At 41.8% G+C, this 20,421-nt stretch overlaps 1 protein-coding gene across 7 annotated transcripts in view; it reads left to right on the forward strand.

The window, feature by feature from the left end:
• Window positions 1-12,698: 12,698 nt before the first annotated feature.
• CEP135 (centrosomal protein 135) overlaps window positions 12,699-20,421 on the forward strand; it is an 87,239-nt gene continuing 79,516 nt past the window's right edge. For 6 of the 7 annotated variants that reach the window (XM_082609230.1, XM_082609227.1, XM_082609225.1 and 3 more), the window contains exons 1-4: window positions 12,700-12,926; window positions 16,355-16,511; window positions 18,415-18,605; window positions 19,720-19,887. In XM_082609230.1, the coding sequence (XP_082465356.1) occupies window positions 16,372-16,511; window positions 18,415-18,605; window positions 19,720-19,887 (499 nt within the window). In that variant the 5' untranslated portion in view covers window positions 12,700-12,926; window positions 16,355-16,371. Of the gene's footprint in view, window positions 12,927-16,354; window positions 16,512-18,414; window positions 18,606-19,719; window positions 19,888-20,421 lie in introns of all 7 variants that reach the window. The other variant, XM_082609231.1, reaches the window with a different exon arrangement.

Genomic DNA, 20,421 nt, shown 5'->3' on the forward strand with positions numbered 1-20,421 from the left:
TACATAAACTCTCAGATTCTTATTTGTGGGGGGAGTTCCTCTCCTGTAGTACGGAACCCAGTACATATACGGCAGCATCTGACTCCCTTCACCTCGCCCTGGGGTTTGGGCAAGGATAGTTATTGATGTAAGTAATAAAAACTGATCTCTGCACCAGAAACCTCATATTTGCATTCAGGATAATATACATAAATATAGGTATTAAAAACCGGTCAGCTGTAGAAAGAGGCTCGTGCCTGGTTCTTCACTGGAGAATGTGACTCAGTTGCTAAAAAGACTAATGTGATACCAGACGGTATTAGGATACGTTGAAAGTACTGTACAGATATCGCAAGGGAAACAAATATATCCCAAGCTTCAGTTCTAATCTGATGCAACCATTTCTGGGTATAAATCTCAATAAGAAAACTGAGAAACTACAGTGTTTCTGCTCCAGAGGAAGTGGCCAGATAAGTGATGGGCTTGGAGACCCTGTCATGTGAGCATAGGTGGAAGGATCTGAGTATTCTGAAAGGTCATCCCACGTATGAGGGAAAAGATTCACTTTCTTTTGATTGCTCAGAACAAATTGCTCACACACAAGGAGAGGCAGATTTTGGCATCGTATAAAGAAGAATTTTTCTAACAAAGATTTCAGCAATAAAATAAGCTGCTTTGGGCTTCCCTGGTGGCGCAGTTGTTGAGAGTCCGCCTGCCGATGCAGGGGACACGGGTTCGTGCCCCGGTCCGGGAAGATCCCACATGCCACGGAACGGCTAGGCCTGTGAGCCATGGCCGCTGAGCCTGTGTGTCCGGAGCCTGTGCTCCGCAACGGGAGAGGCACGGCAGTGAGAGGCCCGCATACAGCAAAAAAAAAAAAAAAAAAAAAAATGAGCTGCTTTGAAAAGTAGTGAGTCCTCTTGTCATTGTCAGGTGGCAGCTGGGATGGCCATCTGTTGGTGGGGTTGCAAAAGAAATCTGTGTTTGATGTGGGAAGTTGGTCTAATTGACATTTTAGGACCCTGACAACTCTGTCTCCACCAAGTTTAACTGATCATCATCTGAATATTCTCCTTTTAGCCATTGTCCTATAGCGTTCCCTTCCTTGATAGTCAGCCAAATTCAGAGTTGTTTTAACTTCCACAGTTAAAGTCAAGGCTCTATCACTTACTTTGTGACTCCTGGTAAATTACTTAATCTCATCTGTAAAATGGGGATACCAATACTTCCTACTTCATAGGGTTAGTATGGTGATTAAATGAAATAGTACCTGTAAAGCATACACAGCACTTAAAATAGAACCTAACAAGCACTCAGTACCCAATGGTTGTTATTAGTTTTTTAGCATCTTCACTTGTTGTCTTTCTCCACCTTTCACTTGGCTACCTACTCATCCTTCAAGTCTCTGTTGGTTTTAATGTATATGTCTCTTATTTTCAGTGAGTTTGAGTCTCTTGTCACATGATAAAGAGCTATTTGAGCAATTACATTTTCATACCTTTTTCGTTTAAAAGTTAATTTCCTGATATATTCTATCATGTGTTAGTCATTTTACTAGCAATTTGTAGGAGCTTTTTATATATTAGGTCTATGATAATAGTTGTAACATTTGCCCCAGCTTATCCTTCGTCTTTTGGCCATAGAACTTTTGCAGGTTCCTTTGAAGGTTAGAGCATGTAGAAGGTTTTTAATATATATATTAGTGTTTATTAATCTTTTTATTCATGCAGAGCTCCCGTTCTTATCTCTATGCTTACTGACTCCAAAAGGTGATTAAAGGTGTAGTTCCTTGCATTAAAATTATGAAATGAACATTCTGATGTCTTTGTAGACACAAAAAATAAACTACTCCATCATCAAGATGCTTCAGCACTGTGCTTTTAAAAGGGACTCGCCCTTTCTTGTCAATAATTTTCCAGTGTCTCTGCTGCTAAAGAATAGCTTTTCATAGCACCTGATTATTTTGTAGCCAAGTCACTACAGAGGCTCCACTGCAAGGCTCCAGACAGACTGGAACTATCATAACCATTATCCTTATCTGCCAGTAAATAATGAACTTGCCAGCCAAACTATACACCTCTGGCAATAGGGAAATTGAGTCCCTGCTGTTTAAATAAAAGGACCTGAATTCGTTGACAGTAATGTTGATATTTCAGCCCCATCTTTAGGCCAGTCACTGAAAGGAGGCAGCTCTGCTACACTGGACTTGTATCAGAAGGCCTGGTTCATTCAGTTCAGTTCTGTTCAATTCATTTCAGCTCATACATCCTAATCTTTTGTTAAGTGCCAGACACTCTGCCTGGGTTATAGGCACAAAAAAGAACACATTAGTCTTCTGTGTACTGTCAGGAGCTCACAGTCTAAAAGGGGAAACAGGATAATCTGTGACTACAGTAGAGTGAGTTAGCAACATCCAGATACACAGAATATGTTTTGAATATACAGAGCAGAAACCTGAAAAAGGAACCTCAAGTTATCTCTCAGTTTCTCCTAGATGTTATCTGCATACACCCAGCTGTTTCCTGGTGAATTTTCTTTACTCACAACACTTTAAACACCAAATGAGAGGGTTTTTTCCTCCTGACACCAAAATACATGGTGTCTTTTCCAAAACCACTTCTGCAACTCTCTTGGACACCAACTGGTCCAGAATTCAATTCATTTCCTTTTTAAAAAATATTTATTTATTTTTTATTTTCCTTATTTTTTTGGTTGACGCAGGTCTTAGTTGCGGCACGCGGGATCCTCACTGAGGCATACAGGATCTTCCATTACAGCACGCGGTCTCTTCACTGCGGCCCTTGGGCTGTGGCATGCGGGCTTCTCCCTAGTTGTAGCGTGTGGGTTTTCTCTTCTCTAGTTGTGGCACGCGGGCTCCAGGGCACGCAAGCTCAATAGTTGTGGCATGCGGGCTTAGTTGTCCCGCAGCATGTGGGATCTTAGTTCCCCGACTAGGGACTGAACCCGTGTCCCCTGCGTCGGAAGGCAGATGCTTTACCACTGGACCACCAGGGAAGTCCCCAGAATTCAATTCATTTCTGACACTAACTACGTACTACTGTGTTAGTAGAGACCCCACAGGTTAAGGGCTCAGTCCCACAAGACTGTCCCTATTTCAGATGCCAGTCACAAGTCCCAGGCCTCCCATATTTCTGACTGACCAGCTATACATTGGATATTCCCATAACCCCCTCTCAGGTTAGATAATTTACTAGAACAGAACCCAGGAAGACACTTTACTTACTATTACCAGTTTATTAAAAAGGATACAATTCAGGAGCAGCCAAATGGAAGAGATGCCCAGGGCAAGGAAGTGGGGAAGGGGCACAGAGCTTCCGAGTCCTCACCAGGTGCTCCACCTTCCACACACCTGATGTGTTTACCCACCTGGAAGCTTTCTGATTCCCATAGTTTAGGGTTTTTACAGAGTTCTGGTAGGTAGGCATGATTGTTTAAGTCATTGGCCATTGGTGATTAACTCAAGGTCCAGTCCCTCTGTCCTCTTTAGAGATTGTGGGTGGGGCTGAAAATTCCTTCTAATCAAGGCTTGGTCTTTCTGGTGACCAGCCCCATCCTGAAGCTACCCAGGGCCCTGTTGAGAGTCATCTCATTAGAACAAAAGATGTACCTCTCACCCTTGTCACTCAGGAATTTCCAAGGACTTTAGATGCTCTGTTCCAGGACTGAGGAAAAAGACCAAACATCTCTCCTATAATGCCACCCCAAGACACTTTAGCAATATCACCTCAAGCCCCTTATCTTACAGGCCACGCTTACCATCCACCCCTTGTCCCCTTCCTGCCCCAGCACACTTCAAGATGGCCTCCTGATTATATACCCAGGGGTCTGCACGACAGCACATTCTTCAGTCTCTGAGACTCAAAACCTTGACATTTACCTGGATTCCTTCCACTCCTTCTCTTCTAGAGGCTGGCCCCTCACTATGCCCTGCCCATTCTTCCTTTGTAATATTTCTCACATTTCCCTCAGGCCTTTATCTCATCGTTAAAATAATCTCTTGTCCTAGATAATATTGCCTTCTGCACCATTCACCATTCCATCCTTCTACTACCCAAATTAACCTTCCCCAAACTAATTTCATCGTGCAATTTTCCAGTTTAAAAGATGTTCAGTAATTCTCCATTATATACTGGATAAAATTCAAGCTCTGAAATCTAACATTCGGTGACTGTTTTAGTCTTTTGATATCACTTTTTTTTAATTCAGTGCTCATTTTCATGTCTTTTTAAATTTTTTCAATTTTATTTTATTTATTTATTTATACAGCAGGTTCTTAATAGTTATCTATTTTATACATATTAGTGTATATATGTCAGTCCCAATCTCCCAATTCATCCCACCATCACCACCCACCCCCCGATATCACTTTTCATTTCCAGTGTTGTCTCTATGCCACTCTGCTTGTCCTTGTCCCCATCAGTTTGCTGCCTTTGTTATTACTGAAGCAATCATGTTCCCCATAAGTATCTTTCTCATCATGTTATCTCCTCTCCTCCTTTTCTCCCCTCTCCAAATCTCTCTCTCCTGCTCTTCTTTTTTTAATACTCAAGATCTTTATTGATTTAACTATAACAGCAACCACTGGTGAGAATTTAATTTTTTCCCTAATTTCCAAACACCTGCTGGTTCGGAAGGACAGTTACAAAAATGAGACACAAAAAAACTGATCATGGAGGAGTCACACAGGACTGCCTGGTGCTCTCTGCTATCCATCCACAACAGAGAGATGAATGGGACAGGCAGGGGAACTTCCAGATCAACAGAGATGAAGAGAAGACCAAGGAAAGTACTGGCAGTCTCTGCTTTTCCATTCAGAATGGATGGAACTGGGCCACTGGTGGCACTAAGACAGGAAAAGGTGTTCAAAAATATATAAAATATTTAAAAGATGCTTTAAATGGACACCTGCAAATGAGAGTGTCCTCTAGGCTCTGCAGGACACCTTTCGGATTGATCCCTGGGGAAGCAGAGGGTCTTCTCACCCAAGTGGAAAGAGATGGGCTCCATCTTCAGGTGAAGGAGAGGCACTGCCTCCCAGTCCTCTGTGACTTGGATACAGACAATGGGTGCAGGATGGCTCACCGCACTGCTTGCCCCTTATCTCTACAGTGTCCCTCCCCAGCTCTTCTGGTTTCCTGTAAAATTACCCTTGGTCTGGGCTAGAGGTTTCGCTTTGTTTTGTTTTGTTTTAACATTAAGATAGAGAGTAAGTGGGTACGTTGGAGCAAGAATGGATATTCTGTGCTAGATTCATGGGATTCTCTAAGTTTGAAGTGTCCAGGGATTTTGGTTTCAAGCACTAGCAAGTGCTCCCTTTGGAAATTTCAGTGTGGCCAAATGACTATCAAGCATTTCAGCTCCTCTCTGCCAGCCTCCCACTCTTAGAAAGGTGGCAGGGTGAGAGTTTTTGTTTTGTTTTTTAATTGAAATATAGTTGATTTACAATATTGTGTTAGTTTCAGGTGTACAGCAAAGTGATACGGTTATACATATATATGTATCTATATTTTTGATTCTTTTCCATTATAGTTTATTACAAGATATTTAATATAGTTCCCTGTGCTATACAGTAAATCCTTGTTTATCTTATATATGGTAGTGTGCATTTATTAATCCTATACCCCCAATTTATCCCCGCACCCTCCCCTTTGGTAACTATAAGTTTTCTATGTCTGTGAGTCTGTTTCTATTTTGTAAATATGTTCATTTGTATCTTTTTTTTTTAGATTCTGCATATAAGCAATATCATACAATATTTTTCTTTCTCTGTCTGACTTACTTCACTCAGTATGACAATCTCTAGGTCCATCCATGTGACTGCAAATGGCATTATTTCATTCTTTTTAATGGCTGAGTAATATTCCATTGTATATATGTACCACATCTTCTTTATCCATTCATTTGTCAGTAGACATTTAGGTTGCTTCCACGTCTTGGCTGTTGTAAACAGTGCTAGCAGGCTGCATTCTAATGGAAATGTTTGAACTGAGATAGTAAATTCTGAGAGTCCCAAAAAGCTGGTAACCCAAACAGTTAAAATAAATAAATAAATGAAAGACCATCTATTTTGACTCCATCTCAAAATCAGAAGGAAAAACAAAATTTATTTAAAGGTGCTTTAAAGATGAGCTCCTGACTTGTGGAAGAAGTACTTTTTTTTTTTTTTTTTGAATAAGCTGCCTCAGCAGCAATGCTTCTTATTCAAGCATAGTCTAAAGTAAGCAAGGCTATAGATAAGAATACGGTAGGAAGAGGCAGAGCATAAATCTAAACAGAAATTTGCACCTTGAAGATGTCTGAAATCTCTAAAAACTTGGTTGGTCATGGGTGCTAGAAATACAGTAGACATTCACTAAGAATGTGTTGAACTGACAAGCCTCATATAAGTTTCTCTTGAGGGTGAAGACAGGACTGGTTCTCTTCAAGAACACATTTCCACCAGGAAGCCCAGGACAAGGGGACCCCATAGAGTTAACCTGCACACTGGATTTAAAGGAGCAGTCAAGCACAGACAGACATTTCTAATTCCCAGATGTTCCCTACTTTATTGAGAAGTGGCTTCTTGGATGGGAGAGCCTGCTCAAGTCTGTTTAAGCTAGTGTGGTTGGTGGGATTAAGTACACAGCATTGATTCTGGTGGGGACCTGACTTCCAGATACTATCATCTATTTCACCCTGAATCTGAACTGTGAACTTTTCTTCAGCCCAGTAACCTAATATCTAATTCACATTTGCTCCCTTTGCTTGACAAATCCTTACTCCAATTAAATCAGCTTTAGTGGCTCAGCTAGAAGGATCCAATTCACTTTCTTTGTCAATTCCTTCTAAGGGAGACAGCAAATAATTGAGTCTCAGGGACACCAAGCCAAGGACTAGCAAATAAGCATCTTCGGGCTGCTGGCAGTCAGGCAGATGTACCAACATATCTCTCAGTGTATCATCTGGTTTAAACCTACCCCTGTTGACCTGGTTTCATCCTCTATTGGGAATGTGATGGTTTTAAGATATATCCACAAATTGTTTGACACTGCTCCATTCAGTAGGTGAGGTATAATTCCCCTCCTCTTGAGTATAGGCTGGCTTAGTGGCTTGCTACCATGGAATACTGATGATGTGATGATGATGAGGTGATGATGATGATGATGATGATGGCGATGATGATGGTGACGATGATGATGAAAATGGAAGAAGTGACTGTGGGTGCTTTCGGAGACTGTCATAAAAGACAGTGCAGATTCCTCCTTGACCTCTCTCTCTCTGGGATCGCTCACTTGGGGGAAAGCCAGCTGCCATGGTGTGAGGACACTCCTGCTGCCCTACAGAGAGACCCACATGGGAAGAAACTAAGCCATGCTGCCAACAACCACAAAGAGAGGGCTTGGAAGTGGTCTGTTCCTCTTCTCTATACATCTAAGTTCTAATTGTTTCAAGGTTCAACTCCAAGTTCCATCTGATCCATGAACTTTTGGTTGCTCTTTTCCTCAAAGGATTTTTTTTCTTTTATGAATTCCTGAGACACTTATTCTGTGCCATCAACTGGTAGTTAAACATATTTGTATTAGTGTTCTAAGACTGCAGTAACAAAGTAGCACAAATTGTGTGGCTCAAACAACAGAAATTTATTGTCTGGAAGCTAGAAATCTGAGATAAATGTGTTGGCAGGGCTGGTTCCTTCTGAGGGCTGTGAGGAAGGATCTGCTTCATGCTGCTCTCCTAACTTGTGGTGGTTTGTTGGCAATATTCGGCATTCCTTGTAGACAGCATTCTCCCTGTCTTCATACTGTCTTTTCTCTGTATGTGTCTCTTTCTCTTTACATAGTGTGTTCTTTTTATAAGGACAACAGGCATATTGGATTAGGGGCCCATCCTACACCAATATGAATTCATCTTAATCAATTATATCTGCAATGACCCAATTTCCAAATAAGGTCACATTCTGAGGGGGTTAGGACTTCAATATATGAATTTTGGGGAGGACACAATTCAACCCATAACAATATATAAAGTTCTAACACAAAGCACTCGTTTAAATTCAGCAAAATGCTCTCAGCCAAGATTTATAAAAATAGGAAGAAAGGAAAAACACAATTTGAATAATCCAGTCAGCTTTACCCACTATTTTATTTTATGCTCCCCAGGGGAAATTGAGATGCAAGATGAGATTCTGCTGTTCACTCAGTCAGATGCAATTTCGTTTTGCTTCTTGGAAACTCAGCATCTAGTCACTCTGAATGTGATCTAGTGTTTAAAAATATGTATTTGATAATATGTGATATTTGCCCTATAGTCTGGCTTTATAATCTCACTTCCAATGAGATGCTATCTCCTATTTTGCTGGGCTGCTCTATTTCACTATACAGCACTGACAGAATAATGCTTTTACACTTCGCTGAATTCTTCACTTTTACCTGGACAGCCGTCTCCATCCCTCTCCCACCTCAGCCATAACTAAACAAATAAGCAAATATGGAAAGTTCTCAGCTTTTAAGTGAAACAGAAAGGGAGGGAGTGAGGGAGGAAGAAAGAAAGGAAACAAAAGATGAAAAACCTTACGCAAGTGTGAGGCTCTGTAGGATACATGACATGGTCTTTTGTCTTTCTGCTCACCCAGGCTAAATAAAAATGTCAAAAACTAGGGGAGTGTGGTGGGTTGAATGGTAGCCCCCCCAAGAGACATGTCTACATCCTAATCCCCATAACCAGCAAATGTTACCTTATTTGGAAAAATGATCTTAGCAGATGTGAAAAGCTAAGGACCTTGAGATGAAGAGATCATCTGGATTATCTGGGTGGGCCCTAAATCCAATGATAAGTGCCTTTATAAAAGACACACATGGACTTCTGGCCTCCAGAACCATGAGAGGTTACGTTTCTGTTGCAGTAAGCCACCCAGTTTGCGATCACTTATAATGTCAGCCGAGGAAACTAATACAGGGAGTAAAAGTAGGGGAGGGATCAGATGGACTTAATAGAATCAATATCAAAGCCCAGAGCCTAGGAAATCCCTGCCTTCCACAGCCCCACACACTGAACAAGCAAGTGCCAAGGAGCTTCTGGGAGACAGGTTAGTCTGTGCATGTATATCACTGTGTCTAGGAGCTTTCTCAAGTTGTCTTTCTCATTACTATCTGGAGAGTACCCCACATTGATAGCAGCCAGCAAATAGCTTGCTGATGGCCGGCATGAATAATTCCTGTCTGTACCCACAGAGTTTGCTCAGCCTGCAACTGATCCATCCTGGTGGGGGACCTGTAATGAAGTAATGAAGGTGAGGGGGCAAAGCATCTACTCCTGTTGAAGGTAGAACTACATGGAACTAGCTCCAGATTGCCTACAGAGCAAGACAGTAGGAAACTACCCATTACAACTCTGCTGCTGTTAGCCCCCTCAGGGCTACCTGATATTACCAGTTCCTGGGTCTTTGGGGTTTCTGCAGAGTAGTTAGCTTACTTCTTAGCTTTTACCACTGCTGTTTGGGATTCAGATTTTTCAAGGCTGAGAAGTCTGTTTTCTGCTGTCCAACTGCTTGCCAGTCCCCAAATTTTACTGATCTTGTCTCCTCCACTATTCTCTTGGTTCTAAAGCCTTTTAAAAAGTACTTTTGGACTTCCCTGGTGGCACAGTGGTTAAGAATCCACCTGCCAATGAAGGGGACAAGGGTTCGATCCCTGGTCCAGGAAGACCCACATGCTACGGAGCAACTAAGCCCATGCGCCACAACTACTGAGCCTGCGCTCTAGAGCCCAAGAGCCACAATGACTGAGCCCATGTGCCACAACTACTGAAGCCCATGTGCCTAGAGCCCATGCTCCACAAGAGAAACCACTGCAATGAGAAGCCCGCACACCACAACGAAGAGTAGCCCACACTCGCTGCAACTAGAGAAAGCCAGCGCACAGCAACGAAGACCCAATGTAGCCAATAAATAAATAAATAAATAAATAAGAATCCACCTGCCAATGCCGGGGACACGGGTTCGAGCCCTGGTCCAGGAAGATCCCACATGCCGCAGAGCAACTGAGCTCATGCACCACAACTGCTGAGCCCGTGTGCAACAACTACTGAAGCCCGCGCACCTAGAGCCCATGCTCCGACCGCAATGAGAAGCTTGCACACTGCAACGAAGAGTAGCCCCCACTCGCCGCCAATAGAGAAAGCCCATGTGCAGCAACGAAGACCCAACACAGCCAAAAATAAATTAATTAATTAATGAAAGTACCTTTACTGTCATTTTAAAAGGATGAAGGAGGGAGGGAGGGCGAGAGGAAGGCTGAAGCTAATGTGTACATTTAATCTGCCATCTTTAATTAGAATGATGCAAAATTTTTATCTGAAGATTTGTACCTTGATTCAGTTCTGGAAAATTCTCAGCGATTATCTCTTTAAACATTGCTTCTTTGCTGAATTAGTTTTTCTCTTCCTACTGTAACAAGTCACCATAAACATAGCAGCTTAAGACAATACAAATTGATTATCTCATAGTTCTGTAGGTCAGAAGTCTAGGTAGGCCCTGCTGCCAAAATCAAAGAGTCAGTAGCCTGGCTTTTATCTCAAGGTAAGAGAATGAAGGAGGAAATCTGCTTCCACATTCACTTAGGTTGTTGGCAGGAATTCCGTTCCTTGTTCCTGGACGGCTGAGGTTCATGATTCTCTGTGGGCTCTTAGCCTCCCTCAGCTGTCCTAGGATCCCCGCATTCCTCATCACACCGCACCCTCCATCTTCAAACCCCCAACAGCCGTCAAGTCCTGCTCACACTTGTCTGTTTTTAAGGGTTTGTGCAACTGCATTGGGCCCACCTGGAATATCCAGGACAATCTCCTGGTTTCAAGGCCTTTAACGACCTTAATTATATCTGCAAAATCCCTCTTGCCATGTAATATAACATATTCATAGGTTCCAGAAATTGGGGTGTGGACACCTTTGCAGGGGGCATCTGCCTCTCCTAGCTCTGGGGCCTTCTTTGAGTCTCTCAAGCTATTATTTGTATTTCTTTTTTTTTTTTTTTTTTTTTTTTGTGGTACACGGCCCTGCCACTGCTGTGGCCTCTCCCGTTCTGGAGCACAGGCTCCGGACGCGCAGGCCCAGCGGCCATGGCTCACGGGCCCAGCCGCTCCGCGGCATGTAGGATCTTCCCAGACCAGGGCACTAACCCGTGTCCCCTGCATCGGCAGGCGGACTCTCAACCACTGTGCCACCAGGGAAGCCCTATTATTTATATTTCTTAATTGCTTTCTAAATATATTTCTTTGCACTAGGTTCTAGGTAAATTTTCTAATTCTTTTCACTATATCTAATCTACAGTTCATCCCATGTAATGTAAAAAAAATTTTTGATGACTATTTTTAATTTCCAATTTTTCTGATTGACTCCCTTTCATATGCATCTGTTCTTGTTTCATTTAACAATTCCTGTTCTTTCTAATGGTTGTTATTCCTTCCATCTATCTAGACCAGTGGTTCTCAACCAGGAGTGATTTATCCTCCCAAGGGACAGCTGGCAATGTCTGGAGAGATTTTTGGTTGTCACAACTTGGGGGATGCTACTGGCATCTAGTGGGTAGAAGCCAAGAATGTTATTAAACATTCTACAATACACAGGACAAGCCCTCTAAAACAAAGAATTATTCAGCCCAAAATGTCAAAAGTGTCAATGTCGAGAAATTTCGATCTAGATCACCTTACACATATTCATTTTAAAGGCTTCATCAGACTCTTTCATTTCATCTAGAGAGAATTCATGTTTTGATGTTTTACTTTGTTGGCTATTAGCCAACATTAGCATTAGATTTCTTCATTGTTTTTGGTTTGTAAGCGCACTTTCAGTGAAAGGTTATTTTTTTTTCTCTCTGCTTCTGGCTCTCCATCCCCCCAGTTATCAGTTTTGAGAGTGGCCCCAACAGGATTGCCCCACAATTCATAAAACAACTTATTAAAGCACGTGGGAAAACAGACAAGGCACACACAGTGAAAACGGTTAGAGCAATATATGAATGGGTACAAGGTATTCACAACCCACAGAGCAGTTAGGTGATACCCAAAGATGAGGTACATTTTCAGAATGGAAGTCCTACTTGGGAGAGTAGTAAATAGAAAGGAGGAAATCAGCTCCTCTCTGATCATCTAGAAGTTTTCACGTGAGAAGTGGAATTCTAGGATTTGACCATGTGTTTTCTATATATGAGCAGTTGATTTAAATGTAATTTCATTCACAAATGTTTACTGTGGTCGGTGCCAGAGAAACTAGCTGAGTAAAATAATCTTGACTCAAGGAATTCAAAATTGGAGGAGGCAGGGAGAGACATATAAACAAATAATTACACTTTGACGGGATGAGTTATAACTCACTGGATCAAAACATAGTGATATTATACTCATCATAATGGGATGAATATAATATAAGGGTCTACACATCGGGGACATAGGTGTGGGTGGTTCTCAGGGAAAGTTGCACAGACAACTGGCTATTTAAGCTGGAGTTTACGTGGTGAGTAGGCGTCCCCTTAGCGGGTGAAGGCTAATCCGCAGCAGGGACCAGGGTTGGGCAGGGTTTTAACCCCGCGTCCAGAAGGTTAAGGCACACGACGGAGAGGATGACACCGTCTCTGGCGCCCGCTGAGGTTCGAGGTTCGCCGGCCGCTAGGGGGTGCCGCGGCCTCGCGCCGTGCGGGCCGTTGCGTTTCCGGGCCGGGCCTAGCGCCGCCATCGCTGTCGGGCGCGTCCCCGCCGCGCCCGGCGAAACGAGTGCCGCTCCCGTTACCGAGGCAACCGCGGCGCCTCCTCCGCGCCGGCCCAGATAGTCTCTCCGCGCCATTTTCAAACTGTCCTGGAGCCGGAACCGGTGTCTGTGGCGGAAGGAGCCAGCAAGGGAGGCGAGGCGCGAGGGAGAATGCGACCGCAGGCGGAGGGAGCAGCGGCCGGGGCTGCGAGTGAGCGCGGCGCGGGGTGGGAGGGCCGGGCTGGGCGGTGCCTCCGCCTCCCGGGCGGTCCCGGCGGGCCGGGCCGGGGCGCTGCCGGGAGGGAGGCCGCGCGGCCTCGGGAGGAAGTGGGGCCCGGGCAGGCTGGCGGACAGGGCGCGGAGACTCCCCGCCGCCCCGCTGCTGACACCCCTTCCCTTCAACACCCGACTGCGGAGCTGCGGCCCGGAGGTCGGCCTGGGGCCGCGGGAGCCCCCTGTTTCCTCCTACCCCTCTCGCCGCGAGCGTCTGTGCGGCCCCCGCGGACCCGCCTCCTACTGACTGATGGGTTGATTTAAAAGTTAAAATGCTCTTTTCGTATAAGAATCATACAGGCTCTTTGTAAAAACAAAAGTGCCCAAAAGCGTAGGACGAGAGTCGTTTATTAACCCTTGTCCGGCACCTTAGTAAACATCCCCTCTTGCTTCCACTCTCTGAAATCAGTGAGGATTCCCGAGGTAAGCTCAGTTAAGGTTGGTTTTGGGGTTTGTTTTGTTTTGTTTTTGGCCCCTGTGCATATGTACGCACAGGATATTTTTGTAAAAATAAGATGTACTGGCTTTCAGACGTCAACCCCCCAGACTTAAGCAAGTGGCTGGTTCTAAACACGTATGCGTGGAGGACCTCCCAACCTTACCTTTTATGTAGTTTTGCTAGCAGTTTTCAGTATAGCCACAGTGTTTGGATAATGGAGGTTGGGGTGGTGGTGGAGGACAGCAGCCTATGGGTGGGGAAGGCCTAATACGTGTTTTTTGTCCTTGTTGGGAGGATTTTAATCGTTTTCATCTGTCCTGTGTGTGGATGATTTTTTGATTCATATTCATATTCTCCCTCTCTCTCAGAAGGATGTGAGGAAGTATTATTTCTGGGTAACCAAAGTGGGTACCAGACAAAATGGAGACACGTTTGAATGTTGAGGCCCTACTAGTTCTTGATTTGACAGGTGCATTTCTGATGTCTCCAGGACTTTTTCTAGAGCACCCTGCATCAGTCAGGTCCCTCTTGTGGAAGGAACCTAGAAAGAACCTAGTATAGAATGGGGACGCCATTCAAAGAAAAGGCTAGCAAGAGTGTGGAGAAGGAAAGATTTGTAGAAAGGAGTAATCAAGGAGAGGTACTAATTTAGGAGTGATTTGGTAAGTTGAGGCAGCATAGTGCAGAAACCAGAGTGCTGGATCAGGACTCAGGGGACCTGAATGCCCACCTACTTCGTGGCCTTGTGGTTTGGGAAAATAGTTACTCTCTCTTTATTTATTTATTTATTTATTGGCTGCCTTGGATCTTCATTGCTGCGCGCGGGCTTTCTCTAGTTGCGGAGCGGGGGCTGCTCTTTGTTGTGGTGCGTGGGCTTCTCTTGTTGCGGAGCACGAGCTCTAGGTGCACGGGCTCAGTAGTTGTGGCTCGTAGGCTCAGTAGTTGTGGCGCACGGGCTTCGTTGCTCTGCGTCATGTGGGATTTTCCCGGACTGGGGTTCGAACCTGTGTCCCCTGCATTGGCAGGCGGATTCTTAACCACTGCGCCACCAGGGAAGTCCCAAAAGTTACTCTCTTGAGGCAGCCTTACCTCATCTTTGAACAGGGAGGGTGTCCTTCACCCTGTCTCCCTCACAGGGTAGTTGTGAGGATCAAATTTTGCATGTATTCATATACTTGCATGTTTTATAAATTGTGAACAGTAGAGATGTAAAACAAAGTTTTTATTTGGTTTAGAAATATGAGTATTAGGACCATATTTACCTGGCCAAGTTAGAAAAGAACACATTTTTCTAAAGAAGTGATCTTTGGATGACTCCATTTTAGGGCAGGTTGATAGATAATATATTCATAAATATTTTAAAAGACAAGGATAAAAACATGTACAGAGATACTTATGCGTTTGTGTCTTTTTTTTTTCTAATCTAAGTAAAATTTACATGGTGAAATGCACAGATCTTAAGTGTGCTGTTTGAAAAGCTTTGATAAATGTATACACCGGTGTGATGTCTGTCCCCATCAACACAATATTTACATTACCCCAGAAAGTTCCCTTGTAACCCTACCAGTCAGGCTCCACCCGCACCCCCATAGCCCTAGGCCACTGCTGTTCTAATTTCTGTGCATATAGTTTAATTTTGCCTGTTCTTGAACTTCATATAAATGGAATCATACAGTATATGTATCTTATGTAACTTACCGTTCCTCTATTGATGGATAAATAGGTTGTTTCCAGTTTGGGGCTATTATGAATAAAGCTGCTTCAAATATTCTTGTAGAGTCTCTTTGTAGATGCTTATTTTCATTTCCTTGAGTAAATACCTTGGAATAGAATTAGAGAGTCATAGGATAGAAGTATGTTTAACTTTATAAGAAGCTACCAGACTTTTTCCACAGAGATTTTACACTCCTATCAGCAATGTGAAGATTCCTGTTACTCCAAGTCCTTGACGACATTTGGTATTGTACCTTTAATTTTAGCCATTCTAGTATGGGCATAATTGTATCTCATTATGGTTTCAATTTCCCTGATGTCTAATGGTATTAAGCAACTTTTCATATGATTATTCGCATTCAGATATCTTTTGCAAATCTTAGCCCATTTTCTTATTGGGTTGTCTTTATTATTGAATTGTAAGAGTTCTTTCTGTATCCCATATACAAATCCTTTGTTAGATATTATGAACATTTTTCTCCTACTATTTTGTTTTTGTTTGTCATATAAAAGGGCATATTTTGATGAGCAGACTTTTTAATGTAAAGAAATCCAATTTATCAAGTTTTTCCTTTGTATTTAGTGCTGTTAAAAGAGGCTTTTCTAAGTATTCTCTGCCTGTCTCAGGCTTGGGAATTTTTTTTTTTTTTCCTAGAAGCTTTATTGTTTTAACTTTTTTTTTTTAAATTATTTATTTATTTTTGGCTTCATTGGGTCTTCGTTGCTGCGCACGGGCTTTCTCTAGTTGCAGCAAGTGGGGGCTACTCTTCGTTGTGGTGCGCGGGCTTCTCGTTGCGGTGGTTTCTCTTTGTTGCAAAGCAGGGGCTCTAGGCGTACAGGCTTCAGTAGTTGTGGCGCGTGGGCTCAGTAGTTGTTGCACAGAGGTTTAGTTGCTCCGCGGCATGTGGGATCTTCCTGGGCCAGGGCTCGAACCCATGGGCCCTGCATTGGCAGACGGATTCTTAACGACTGCACCACCAGGGAAGTCCCTGTTTTAACTTTTCCGTGTAGGTTTATGAGGAGATGTTTATTTTAATGCAGCAACATGAATATCATAAACATTGGATTTAAATCAATCTAAATATTCCAGAAGACTGCCTACCTGAAAAGAAACAAAGAATAATTGCTTCATATTAAAAGATTCTTTTCTTCTTAATGTGAAACAGTAATAATAGCTGATAATAGAATGACGATGTTTCATTCTTTTCTTTTAGGATTTTAATTTTTGGAAATGAATAAAACTAGTTTGGAAGACAAGATGACTACAGCTGCAGAAAGAAAATATATTAATATTAGGAAAAGATTGGATCAGTTGGGATACCGCCAGACTCTGACAGTGGAGTGTTTACCTTTGGTAGAAAAACTTTTCAGGTAAAGATGAAAATACAGTTCTAAACCTGTGTGATCCTTAATCCCATTTATCTAGTTTCTGATTGAACTTCATCCTTCAGTAGAGAAATGGGTAGATATTTTTAAACTCCTTAAGTCATCTGAAGTTTCTCTGTTCTTCTTAGATTCTACTCAGCTGTCATCAATTCAGGGCCTCCACATTGCAAAACTCTAGGGTCACCATTCACACTATACTATTCAGAGTGAATGTTTCTGCAGGTTTTGTCTGTGAGTAAAAGTACAATTTTTAATGTGATTTTCTGATCTGGTTGGGAGTTGTGTAATTGCTTTATTCACTGGTCTTTATTTTTTTATTGAAATATAGTTGACATTATGTTAGTCACTGGTCTCTAATTACTATTACATTTATAATGTTTCTCTAATGTGGTTGACCATGACTTTAGCTGTTACTTGTTACTTTAACTGTTACTTTAACTGAAAGAGTCTTTGTGATTTTTGTTCTTTTCCGCATGAATTCTATTACTGTGATTTGAGACTAGAGCAGTGAAGTGGCCTAGGAAGCTTTTGCAGTAGGACTATAAGTGATGATGATGGAAAGGAGAGAATGGATGAAAGATACTTTATGGTCTTTAGCATGGCCTGCAGAATCCTTCATGATCTAGTACTAGATCGTCAATTCGGAGTTATAGGGTAGAAGTATATTTAACTTTTCAGGAAACACAAACTTTTTCCACAGTAATTTTATACTCGTACACCTTCATCTCCCATGTATTAACCACCTGAAGCTCCTAAACATGTGTTCACTTTCTCCCTTGGTCTCTCCATATGCTATTCTATCTGCCTATAAAGTCCCTTTCTCCTCTCCCTCCTGCCTTGCCCTTATGTTCAGTTAGCCGTATGGCCTGCAGGACTCTGTCACATCTGCTGCATGTTATTAGCTATTATCATTGTTGGAAACTTGTTTTATCTTCCCGATAGAATGCAAACTCCATGACACTAGAGACTGACTTTATAACTGGCATACCTAGAACAGGCTGAACACATTGTTGGCACTGAAATATTTGTTGAGGTTATCACATAGTATTATAACTTTTGATAAATTGTTAGTAGAATATAAGATCTGTGATAGTGGGTTCTTTACCATGTCTCCTGCTCAGTAAATGTTGATGGAGTGAATATTCCACTGGTCTGTGTTCTTAGAGGTCGGGAACTGACTCATTATTTGTTGCGTCCCTGACACAGCATATAGCAGGCATTCAGTAAATGTTTGCTGAATGAACAAATAAGTTTCACAGATTCCACAGGATCAGGTGACTAATTAGACATGGGGGGGGTGAGTTAGAGGGGAGATTGAAAGATGATTCTGCCTGTGTGTATATGTTTCATAACTTTTAATTAATCCTGTTTTGGGACTTCACTCGTGGCTGAGTGGTTAAGGATCCGCCTGCCAATGCAGGGGACACAGGTTCGATCCCTGGTCTGGGAAGATCCCACATGCCGCGGAGTGACTGAGCCCGTGGGCCGTAACTACTGAGCCCACCCTCTAGAGCCCGCGGGCCATAACTGCTGAGCCCACGTGCCACAACTACTGAAGCCCACGTGCCTAGGGCCCGTGCACCACAACAAAGAGTAGCCCCTGCTCGCCACAACTAGTGAAAGCCTGTGCACAGCAACGAAGACCCAATGCAGCCAAAAATAAAATAAATTTATATTAAAAAAAAATCTTTAATCCTGTCTTGAGAAATTTTTGAGTACTTCCTGGTACCTTGAAAGACTCCTAGTGTTTGTTTTTGTTTGTTTGTTTTTAGATTTGAGCTCACTTAACATTAACATTTATTTTAAATCTTTTTACAAATATGTTTTTAGTTATTAAAAGTTAATGGAATGTTTCCTTGTATTTACATTTTCTGTTCTTGAATATTAGTGATCTAGTTCATACAACAGAAAGTCTTCGGAAATCAAAATTATCTTCTGTGAAAGCTGAAAAAGAAAGTGCCAATTCTGATTTTGTATTGGAACCTTATAAACTTGAAAATGCAAGATTGAATAAGGAAAATAATGAATTATACCTGGAATTAATGAAACTGAGAGAACAATCAGGCCAACACATTAAAGGTAAAATTTTGTGATTTTTAAAATGCAATATTTTTGCCCTTTTCATTTTATATGTAAGAAAGCCTAGTCCACCTTTAAAACTGTTGATTAGAAAATGTGATAGTCATCCTATTGACACCTCTTGAAATATTGTAGGGTGTGTTGAAGAGTTTCCAAGAAGGAAAGTAAATTTGCATTCCATAACTGTATTCATTTTTACTTTATGTGGATTAAATTTTTAGAATTAAAATTGCTGTAGAGGGCCCTCCCTGGTGGCACAGTGGTTAAGAATCCACTTGCCAATACAGGGGACATGGGTTTGAGCCCTGGTCCGGGAAGATCCCACATGCCACAGAGCAACTAAGCCCGTGGACCACAACTACTGAGCCTGTGCTCTAGAGCCCGTGAGCCACAACTACCGAGCCCATATGCCACAACTACTGAAGGCCACGTGCCACAACTGCTGAAGCCTCTGTGCCTAGAGCCCATGCTGTGCAACAAGAGAAGCCCACACACCACAACAAAGAGTAGCCCCCGCTCGCTGCAACTAGAGAAAAGCCCGCACGCAGCAACAAAGACCCAGTGCAGCCATAAATAAATAAATAAATAAGTTTATTTTTTTAAAAAATTGCTGTAGAAAAATATTAAATGCTGGTACTGAAGAAATGTTCTTGAAATAACTTTTGTTTTTCTCTTACTGAGAGAAAGCCATGTATCTGTCGTTCTGATTCTTTAATATCCCGTCTTTGATCTGGAAGGTAGAATTAGAATGATTTCAAAGGTACTGGGCAAAGGGTAATTATATGGCTAACTTATTATAAAATCTTCTTATATTCAAAGGAAGCCCTGTCTGATACCTGGCATGAATTCATACTCCCTTAGCTTCATATTCAATTTACTGGATCAAAAGCCATGATTTATATTAGGCTCATACCACAGAAGAAAAATATAATTCCTTTTTGTGCTTAGTGACTTATTTGCAGTTTTTTAACAGTGGTAGAAAAGGTATAGCCTTTCTAACAAAGCATACATGAGAATCAGGTGGAGCCTTTCAATTTACTATGACTTTTTGTATTTTGTGAAATGGAAGAATTTCTAGATTGTAAAATATTCTTTGAATCTTCTTCATTTTAAGAGTTGAAAACCACATTGAAAAAGTGTGCACGTGAAACAGCTGATCTGAAATTTCTAAATAATCAATATGTTCATAAACTCAAACTTTTGGAGAAAGAGAGTAAAGCTAAGAATGAAAAAATTCAACAACTTCAAGAAAAGAATTGGCAAGCTATAGTACAAACTCCAGGTGAGTCTGTTCCCTCTCAAAACAAATTGTACGCATGTAATATTTTAAAGATACTAGAACTGTTGACTGAAATGGGACTTTGGATTTTCATGCTTAGACTTTAGTATTTGAAAAGATGTACTTGGCTAGTCACAAAAACTTTTAAATTTATTTCTGAAGATCCAGCTTATATTCTATACATGTGCTTAGAAATTTATGTAATAATAACTTCTTAGATACAAGTAGTCTGGCTTCAGTGCCCAGAGTTTTATTTCCTTAATCATTAATTTAAATTCTTTTTTCTATTATTTTTATCATTATTATTATTTCAGTTATAAAAGTAATTCATACTCATTAAAGAATTTGGAAATGATGTACTTTCTTATTTCTTAGTTTATTTTACTCTTTTTTAGCTTTATGCTCAGTAGTTCTGAAGCAAGAAAAAAGAAATGTTGGGGTATATGCAGAGTTGGTGGTTGTCTGGGCATAAAGTCAGTGGAACAATCTCCAGTACTAGTAACCAGATCATTGAGATGTCTAAACCATGGGATTAAG

Source organism: Mesoplodon mirus (genome assembly GCF_964341445.2).
Source record: "Mesoplodon mirus genome assembly, chromosome: 2".
Classification (NCBI taxonomy): Eukaryota; Metazoa; Chordata; class Mammalia; order Artiodactyla; family Ziphiidae; genus Mesoplodon; species Mesoplodon mirus.